General features: G+C 46.8%; 1 protein-coding gene across 7 annotated transcripts in view; it reads right to left on the reverse strand.

Moving 5' to 3' along the window:
• LOC111868402 (rho guanine nucleotide exchange factor 12) overlaps positions 1-10,337 on the reverse strand; it is a 443,237-nt gene that overhangs the window by 150,075 nt on the left and 282,825 nt on the right. For all 7 annotated transcript variants that reach the window (XM_023859003.2, XM_023859000.2, XM_023859001.2 and 4 more), the window contains one exon: positions 4,210-4,339. In XM_023859003.2, coding sequence (XP_023714771.1) covers positions 4,210-4,339 — 130 coding nt within the window. The remainder of the gene's footprint in view (positions 1-4,209; positions 4,340-10,337) is intronic.

The raw sequence follows: 10,337 nt of genomic DNA on the forward strand, positions 1-10,337 counted from the left end.
CTGCTCAGAGCCCCTAACGAAACGAGACAGGACGATTCGATACTGTACACGGAAGGAGTTGTAGCTCGAACACTGGGATCGTGCGTTCGAATCACATCCAAGGCATCGATGTCTGTGTTTGTGCGGTACTCTGCAGGAAGCGGCCTTACGACGGGCTGATCCCCCGTCCAAGGAGTCCAAACGACTGTGTAAAAATCAAGAAAATATAAAAGCGGCCAATGTCAAACAAAAAGGGCTGCAGAGCCATAGACAGATGAAAGGAACTGCAGGGCAATTCACACTGATAATCTACTTAACACGCTAGACATTTACATACACATGGGCTACATATGCAATGACATGAGAACGGTCCAACACAATGTCCACTGAATGACCTTGAGCCGCCTATTATGTGTGTCTGCTACGTTCGGGCTACACCATTACGTCACACTGTATTAATTAGTTCCACGATTCTCAGACTAAACCTGGAGGCCCTACACAGACTGATTCTTATTCCTACTTAAAGCGTTTACTGTTAATTTCCAGCTGCATCCACATCTGCCACACGATGTATGTCCGTGTCATCTCTACTGTCACGTGATGGTGTAACTGAATATACTGGACACTTACAAAACGTAACTAGGAAAATCTATGACAGTCTTACTCAGTTACACACTACTGCACATATTAAGTCATCCCAGTCATTAGCCGTTGCTTCGTAGCGGCTTCCAACGGCCGACGTTCCCTTTCCTCTGGGTTCTCGGACTGTACAAAGCCGCAGCTACTGGCTTCCTAATTCTCACAACTGCAACTCAACTGTCTCAATCCTCTCTCGAGTCACAGTCAGAGAGACTTTACGACTGGCGATTTACCGCCAATCAGTTCGTCTTGGCGTCAAGCCCCTTAAGGATCACAACCTTTCTGTCATAATCCTTATGTAACATCCTTTCCGACGAGAAGATTGGTTTGTCTCTTATGAATAAAGTTGGCCTTTGTCAAGTGTACGTACCGCACATGTGGTGGGTTACAGAAAATGCTTCCTTTTGCACTACACACAAGTCCACGGTCAGTACAGCCTTTACAGAACAGGCCATGCCTATCTTACATACCTTGGCAGTTAACTTGAGCATTGCCAACTTTAAGCCTCTTGTACTTTCTGCGTCTGGCTTCGCCTTGCCCTGTACCGCGAACATGCTCCATGACTTCTGCTTGTTTCCTGCACAATTCTGTTATACTCGTATACATACGGAAGGTTAAAAGCTGTGCGCAAATAGCGGACCGGTATGCACCTTTGAAAATTTGCAATGGTGCGCAATTTTAAGAGCCAGGTGTCTGCCGCTAATTTCCAGGCGGGACAAGTGTAAGTCATTACTGATCTGATCAGTGCCTTATAGAGGGTTAGTTTGATGTTGGCGCTTAGAAGCTCACTTTCTAAAAGGGAGTAGTTTCTGATAAATGTTCTGAAGGTCTTGGCTTCAATCACGGCATGTGAAGTCTCCATGTAATCCTCTTAATAAAAATATTACACCTAGATATTTTACATGATTGACAAAGGGGATATTCTGCTCATTCAATGCAAGATGAGCCATAGGGGACTCAAGTCTACCAGAAAAGTGGATGGCCTGAGTTCTATTATGTTCCAGCGTTCACACGTCTCAATAGCACTGAGACCTCGCTGCAGCTTTCTGAGAACTGTTGTGCTTATACAGGTGTCGTCAGCAAAGAGACCTATACAGGCATCAGGCGTTTGGGGCGTACCATTCATTTATATACAGACTGTACAATGTGGGGGACAGGACGTGACCTTGTGCCACCCCCTTGGTATAGACAGTTCACCTTCGACCGAAACACTGAATTTTCTCTGAGAAAGGGAAGAGCCAATAAAGCTTGATTAAACTGATAAAACATTTTAATTCCGATAGTTCACATGGCAAGCCAAGGAGCCATGTTTGTCGACGGCTTTTACAATATCCAAGAATACAGCATCCGTAAACACATTATTGTTGAAACTTAAGGTTACGTCGCCCGTAAGCCTCATACATTGAAGTTTCGTGTTGTGACGGGAACGGAAACCAAACTGGCTTGCATCAAGCAGGCCTCTTTCTTAAATGTGCCTTTGGACTATAAATAAGAGTACTGATTTGAAAAATGCTTTTATTTATCAGCATAATCTCCCTGTACATTGAGGCACTTGTCCCATCGTTTCACAAGCTCCTGAAAACCAGCAGCATAAAATTCTTTGGGCTGCTGTCGGAACCAAGCGTGTTGCTCTTGCATGACAACGCGCGTCCCCATACTGCCAACAAGACAAATGAGACGCTGCGAAATTTCAAGCGGGAAGTCCTCGAGCATCCTCCGTATAGCCCCAAACTTGCTCCAAGCGACTTCCATTTGTTCGGCCCTCTTAAACATTATCTTTTGGCTGAATATTTTCCCGACGAGGAAGCTGTAGAAAGGGAAGTCACACGTGTTTCCTTCAGTTCACTAAATGCACCTAAGCCTGGAACTCCTGACTGTATGTGTGGCACACTGGCAGTCCTCGTTATACAGCCCAGGCACGAACCGCACAGAAAACGTCCTTTCCATTATTGAGTATTCCTTCGGCAGCGGGGAAACGTGCTTACAGGGCTGTTCCCTAGCAACGACTGCTGTACTGTCGCCTGTTACTTGGCAATAGGTTTACGTATCATAATACGGTGATCTGCGCAAATTGTTGTCCTGTGCTGTAATACTACGTACTGAATGTCCGGAAGTTTACTATTAAAAGAACGAAACAGGTTCTTGCAAGAAGAAAATAATTTAACACAGAATATTCAACTAATTTAAAATTACGTAAAATGCTGTGTTGTTTGTAGCGTTCTTCTACTGTTTGCTTTTTTTTTTAAGGTTGTGTCTTTCTGACGTGCGCTCTGGTGGCTAGTGTGTGAACTACCCACCCATTAAAGTGATAAAACTTTCAGACGTGCAGTCCCCCTTCCCGGGGGCTATTTAATAATATTAAAGAGTATAATGATGACCACGTGCCGACAAAATTTACGTGGAAGCACACACTAACTAACGATACTCCGTTGAGCTGCACGCACACAAAGTGTGCTAGTTGCAAGACTCCCTCAAGTCGTGTGACGTATTTGGGGTAGGGGGGTGCGTGACTTATAGACGGGTTTTGGATTCATGACCGGATTTATTGCACAGTTATACAACTTGCTGCTACACCTCTCTCTTCTCCATCGTCTTCGACTGCCGCATCAAGAGACTAACTGCTCACCTGGAAATCTGGAACTCGACCGACTATTCTGAGTCTGAGTCTTATGTTACGACCGACCGTCGGCCAGTCTGTCTTGGCATAAAACGACCAGATTTTTATTAGTCAGACAGTTGCGGGTTTGTTAATGTCGGGCGGTCTCTCTCTGACGAGAGGACGCGTCTGTAGTTTACAACTGCTGCCGGCCCTCGCCAGGGCAGTCATTCTCGGGTAAGTCTCGTTGGACTCGCGACTATATTTTATTTTACTAACTCCTGACTATTCTCAACTGAACTTTACTTTATAACCACTTTGTGCGGACCGAATAGAAAACCCCTTTCCAATACCCCTACTGCTGCGTCTTTACCGATCCCTTTCTTAGAAACGGGTTCTTCTATTGTTGGGTGCGTGTTCGTTTCTGCGGGAACCTGTTTACCGAGGCGCTACAACCATTCCGCCTTTCACGCATAATGTCACAATATGTACTTTCGGCCCGGGTCCAAGGAAGACTGTGCTGACGAGGAAAAGCAGGAATTTACCTGACCGACCGACGCCAAGAGAACATCTAATGCTGCAGGATGCTCAGATACAGTACTTCTGCTCTTCCTAGGATCTATTTCCAAAAACAGCATTTCCTGGATGCTCTCGAACTGGAGAGCAAAGGAGTACTATTCTGCCTTAAAGACGGAGGCAAAAGGTTCTTCCGAAACTTTAGTAACTTTGTTCCAGACTACACGGTACAGCATCCCCAATAAACGCTGTGAGAGCCTCGAACCCAGCGTGCTGTGTCTCCATAACAAATTAGTAAATTCTGTTTATGGGACCAATCGCTGTTCATTGCCCGAATAATGCGGTGTGAACAATGCAGGGCATTTTACTGTTAAAGAAGGTGGTACACATACTAACCACTATGCCTTAAAGAGGGATAAACGCCACTATAGGCTGCTACAACTACAGAGAAGTTCTAGACAACGAGCAGTGTTACTCACATCTCTTGGTGGTAGTCGTCATCCTCCTCGTTGTGGGGCCCCCCGTCGTGCAGAGGACGCTCCTCGCTCTCGCGAACAGGGTCCGGCCTCCTCTCAACCCCCACGCGGCCACCAGGAGCGGGGCGGTCACCTGCAACACGCAACACACATTTATTTGCATACTTACAGGCACAAACACTCCGTCCGCAACACAACGGGGAATACCAGCAATCTGCTTTATCCGTGCTATGTACTTCCCCTGCTTTCGCCGATTTCATTTCAGGTCCTAATCGTTATCGAGTGACACATCGAGGCTGACATTTAACGGCATCTCCCATGAATAACACGCACAAAGAGCCAACCGCAAATTGTCTGCTTTTTATAACAACACATTGCTCTTCACATATCCACAGGCGTCACAGTATACACATGATACAATGAAATATGTCTGCTCGCTCGTTCGTGACACGGCACGTAACTCCCGATTATGGTAACGCTCGAAAATGTGTTACTATTGTAACCTGAAATAGCTTAACTTCATGTCTCATATACAGAATGAAATGGCTCTGTACTGAAATTAGCAACGCGCAATGGAAATGCAGACAGCAGTGAAGGCACATTCCACGTGGAGAGATAACCCTGGGGACCTTCTGACTAAATTATTCTCTCTCTCTCTCTCGCAAGAGCTGGAGCTCGCCGCCATGCCCAGCTACATCCTGCGGACGTGGAGAGATAAGGGAATTGACGCCGTGGGCAGCGCCAACGGACGGACTTCACACGAACGACACTGAGCGGAACTCGGCATCTGCTTCCATTCTGCATGGATGTCTTATCCTCTGTACTGCCCATTACGAGTGTTATGCATCATTCCTGGACAACTATAATTCTTCCTGTGGTTTTGTATGAGTGTGGAACTTGGTCTCTGACATTAAAGGCGCGTCCACATTACTCGTGTTGCTCGCTATGCTCGCGAGTAATGTGGACGATATGACAAGTTACGAGACAAGCAAATTTTAAATTTTTAATTTAAAAACTATAAATTAAAATGCGACTACAGCCTATACACACTACGAGTAAATATACGGATCCTCACGCGCTGAAGCCTGGCGAGCAACTGAAGTAGTGTGGACGAAGATTTACGAGCACAAGTAAAAACCAGACGAGGCTCCTGACGAGCACGAGCACGAGTAATGTGGACGCGCCTTAAGGGAGGAACACAGACTGAGGGTGTTTGAGAACAGGGCGCTCAGGAGAATATTTGGACCGAGGAGGGATGAAGTGACAGGAGGCTGGACAGAACTTCATAACTTGTACCTTTCACCAAGTACAATCAGAATGATCCAGTCAAGGAAGATGAGAGAGTGGCAGGGCATGTAGCACAAGTGTGAGAGAAGAGGAATGCATATAGGTTTCGTAGGAGCTAGACTGCAAGCTGTCAGAGTAACTCCAGTACTCGAACCCAGCACATTCCGACAAGCTGTAGGACGAGGAACAACTGTCTCAATAGTCAGCAGGTGATCAAAGAATGACAGTCAATGCGAAGGTGGGTCGTATGGACTGGATTCATCTGGCTCAGGATAAGGACCAGTGACGAGCTCTTGTGACCACACTAAATGAACCTGTGGGTTCCGTAAGTCATGGAATTTCCTGACTAGCTGAGCGACTGCTGGCTTCCCTGCTCCGTGAAATTTGGCGGGCTACTGCGAACACGGTAGTTAATCTTTCAGAGTTCCATAACATGCGGGAGAACTTCCTCACTAGATGAGCAACTGTTAGCTTCTTAAGTATGACTCCTGTTGAATTCAGAACGCTTCCCACACAAGTATTGCACCTGTGAGCCCGGAGAAGACATTCACAGAAGTGTAGGGGGGTCAGGCTCCCGGTAATGACAGGATACGACTTACCTGCCACGTTCCCAAGGCCTCATCTAAAGGAGACCAAACGCTCTTTCCTAGGCGATAAAGCGGACGAAGCATGAAACTGACCACTAGCACAATTTAATGCTAAAGTTAAAAATGGACCAGAATTTCTGGATTTCTGGGCTTTGTCCATCATCCAGTATTATAGAAAGTGGAGAACACAACGTTTCGGAAACTGGATCTCTTTCCGTCCTCAAGTATGGTGGAGAGACAGTTACTCGCTTAGGTCCCTTACAAAGAGCTACCCTCAATCACAACGGACCTCACTGAGTCGGTGTCTCCACCCTCACCTGAAGACGGAAACAAATCCAGTTTCCGAAACGTTTTCTAGTTTCTGGAATACAGGACGATGGACAGCGTCCAAAAAGCCAGCAATTCTGAGTGTTATACAACATCGTCAGAGCCCATAATCTACTTCGATGTCCCCGCTCTGGACCCGGCTGCGGTACTCATGTTAACTGGGGATCACAACTCTATAAATAACATCGTGGAAAGGTTCCTGCCGTCGGGAATATGAACTGTTTCCTTCTGAGCTACGACGCCGTGCAGTCTAGCAGTTACGAAAGGCTCAGTCGGTACAGTGACTGGTTAGGCGCTGGACGACTAAGGGCTCGGATTTCGAGGCCCGGTGGGGACAAGAAATTTCTCCTCTCCACGTCGCCCAGACCGGCTCTAGGGTCTACTCAGCCTCCTAACCAATGGGTACTTGGGCCTCTTTCCCCGGAGGTAAAGCGGCCCGGGCGTGAAGCTCACTCACCTCCAACTAGTGCTGAGGCCAAGAAAATGTGGATCTATACATCCACTCCCCCATACGTCTTCTTGGCATAGGCTTAATTAGTTAAGCGCAGGGACAACTTTACCTTTACCTTACATCCTCCCTCCATTACAAATATCCCGGAAATCAGGCTGCAGGCTCATGCGAGAAGCGTGTATAATTTTAAATACCAGACTGGACGGCGGTCACACTTTGGGACGACAGACACTACAATGTTTATAGTATCACCACACTGAACATTTTTCTTCCCATTGAAATTTTGCGCGTTTTATAAGACTCCGCATCACGCACCGAAAATCGAAAAAAAAAAAAAAACAGATTTCGTGCAGCTCGTGTAAACAAGCCTCTTCCGACGACAGACACCCACCTACCGGCAGAATTCATTACTACCTGCAACCAGTGCGTGCTTCGCACTGTCGGCGCACTGTGTTACAAGAATCTCAGGCAGCATCCGTATTGGCTTACATTATCGAACAGCCACAACTTTAAACAGAAACAAGAATTTTTTGGAAGAACTAATCGCCTAATTTCCTTTGATGCGACACAGACCCCATTGAAAACGACGCCTCAGACAATTCTTCGTTGCCGCAGAAACGTCTTTACCGAGTTTTTACCTTACAGCGATAGGGGGATACACAGATACACCCATACACACTCCTTTCATATAACACGGACCACACAGAAAACGACCTGTCCAATACTTCTATTGTTACATGGGTGTTCGTTGTAACTAGTACGTGTTTACCGAGCCGTTGCCCAGCAAAGGAAGGGACAGGCATATATACTGATGAGATTTATGTAGTACGCTGCTGAGATGGGTTCCGGTGTGGGATTCAAAGAAACACAGACAGCCTGGTGATCGCATAAACAACCCTGAAACTAAGAAACTAAAGTTTGCTCGTGTAAGTGCCACAAGCAAACTACAATCGCGCCCCAACACTAGCACGAGGCTAGCGTACACACTGGTGCCACTACCCAAAACACTTCACAATAAACTTATGGGGCTCTACAAATGACACAGTGCTCAGTGGAATACCAAATGCCTAAGTAAATCAGAAAACCACAGAAATGCGCTAGCAGTGAACCTACTAGACAACAGCGAAACTACACATTCCAGGTGTATCGGAAAGTTCCCGGACTAGGTAAAATAATGCTGCCTTAACTTCCTCAATTTTAGCTGCAATTTCCTTCAAAACAGTCTCCATGCCAGCGCACACAGCGAGCCCATATTTTCCCACGATTCAGAAGCGCCGTGGAAGCCATTTCCCCGAATGCTGTCGAGTGCCGCTTGCGGTTCCCTTTCGGTGTCAGACGCTGTTTCAAGATTCGTCCTTTCTGTCTCATTTTCAACTATGGATAAAAACTAAACTCCGTGGCCTGAGTCCGCAAGCGAACTATACCGACCAAGCGACCGCAGCTTGTCGGCGAAGTTAATGCCAACTTTAGCGGACAGAAGGCATCGCGTGGTCAGCGGTTTTCTAGACCTGAGTCGCTACTTTTCCAATTAAGTAGCTCATCAATTATCCTCACCAGGCTACGTGGACCCCGTTCCAGAGACAGTACTTCTCAGAAAATTTGGTAGCGCCGGGAATCGAACCCGGGAACTCTGGATTTGTAGCCAGAAACTCTGACCATTAGATTACAGAGGCGGTCCAACTTGGGATAAGCAAAGCGAAATCACAGACGGCTAGGTCCGGCGAGTAGGGAGGAGGGGAAACGATAACCGAGTTGTTGTTCGTCACAAACTCTGGTTTTGAGGGATGTGTGGGCGGGCGCGTTGTCGTGATGAAGGAGCAATGGGGCGCATATTCAAATTTTCAAATTCAAATCACTCATTAACTGATCCCAGTAGTGTCTGCAAGCTCACGGATTGGTCGGCGACGGTCTGGGAGAGTTCTCGATTTTTCTACATTTTCTGTCGTTTTGCTGGTGCTTGGTCGCTATGAACGTTCGTCATCTTCCACTGACACTCCAGCGGCCTTCAAATGTGAATGCTAATCAAAAACGGCTGTCCAGCTTAAAGAATGTTCTCCAAAAGCCCCACGAAGCATTTCAAGGGTTTCGGCAGCGGATTTACAGAGCTTCACGTAAAACTCGATGCAGACACGTTGCTCGATTTTGCCATCCATCGCAGACAAAACGAAACACGAAGTCGAAAAAGCACTCGTGTAAAAACAATGCGTGATCACAGCGCGGTGACACGTGGAAGACTGATGCAACAGGCTTAGGGAAGTGTGACCTTGGCCTCCCCTCTCATCTGCTTTCACTAACGCAGTTACAACAATAACAGTCCGGAAACTGCGCGATATCACCCCGTAGACTGAAAAGCGTCCTGACTCTGTAGACAGGCCTGACTAAAACCCCAATACAAGAATTAAAATGATATAAAAGTGAACAAAATAAAAGAGTATATGAGTTACGCCACGCTGGCTTCCCACCGCGGCGGCACGGGTTCGATCCCGGGTGTGGTCAAGTGGGATTTGTGGTGGAAAAAGTGGGGGCTGGGGCGGGTTTTCTCCAGTACTTCGGGTTCCCCTGCCAATCTTCATTCCACCAAATTCTCCATCATCATAATCATATCATAATCATAAGCACTTGCCTGGACGGTGTAGCTGTGTCCAAGTGGAGACTCGAACCTAGCACCTCCTGCAAGCGAGTCTAAAGTCTTACACCTATGCTAACTCGCTAGGTCTGGAAGATTACATAAATGCACATACGCTGGACGATCGAGGGATCGGAGTTCGAGTTTCGATAGGGTCAAGAATTTTCATCACGTTGTTCAGACCGGTTCTGGCGCCAATCCAGCCTCCTACCCACTGGGTAGGGATAAGTGGCCGGGGCGTGAACCTGACCACTCATCTCCAACTAGGGTGCTGAGGTCATGAAATAAGAATTCAGTCCGTACCTCACAGGAAACACATTACGTCTCCGCTACAAAGCCCAGCCGGTTAATGCTCTTTGGGGTAACAGCAGCTGTTTATTGTGAGAACCACACAAGAATTCAGTCCGTACCTCACAGGAAACACATTACGTATCCGCTACAGAGCCCAACCGGTTAATGCTGTTTGGGAATACAGCAGCTGTTTATTGTGAGAACCACACAAGAATTCAATCCGTACCTCACAGGAAACATATTACGTCTCCGCTACAAAACCCATCCGGTTAATGCTGTTTGGTGAAACAGCAGCTGCTTATAGTGAGAGCCATACGGAACACACAGATACACTTCCAAATAGTATATAAGAATTCAGTCCGTATCTCACAGGAAACATATTACGTCTCCATAACAGAGCCCAACCGGTTAATGCTGTTTGAGGAAACTGTCGCTGTTTATTTTGAGAACTATACGGAACACACAGATACACTTCCAAATAATATACAAGAATTCAGTCCGTACCTCACAGGAAACACATTACGTATCCGCTACAGAGCCCAACCGGTTAATGCTGTTTGGG

This window comes from Cryptotermes secundus, unplaced genomic scaffold, assembly GCF_002891405.2.
Source record: "Cryptotermes secundus unplaced genomic scaffold, Csec_1.0 scaffold58, whole genome shotgun sequence".
NCBI lineage: Eukaryota > Metazoa > Arthropoda > Insecta > Blattodea > Kalotermitidae > Cryptotermes > Cryptotermes secundus.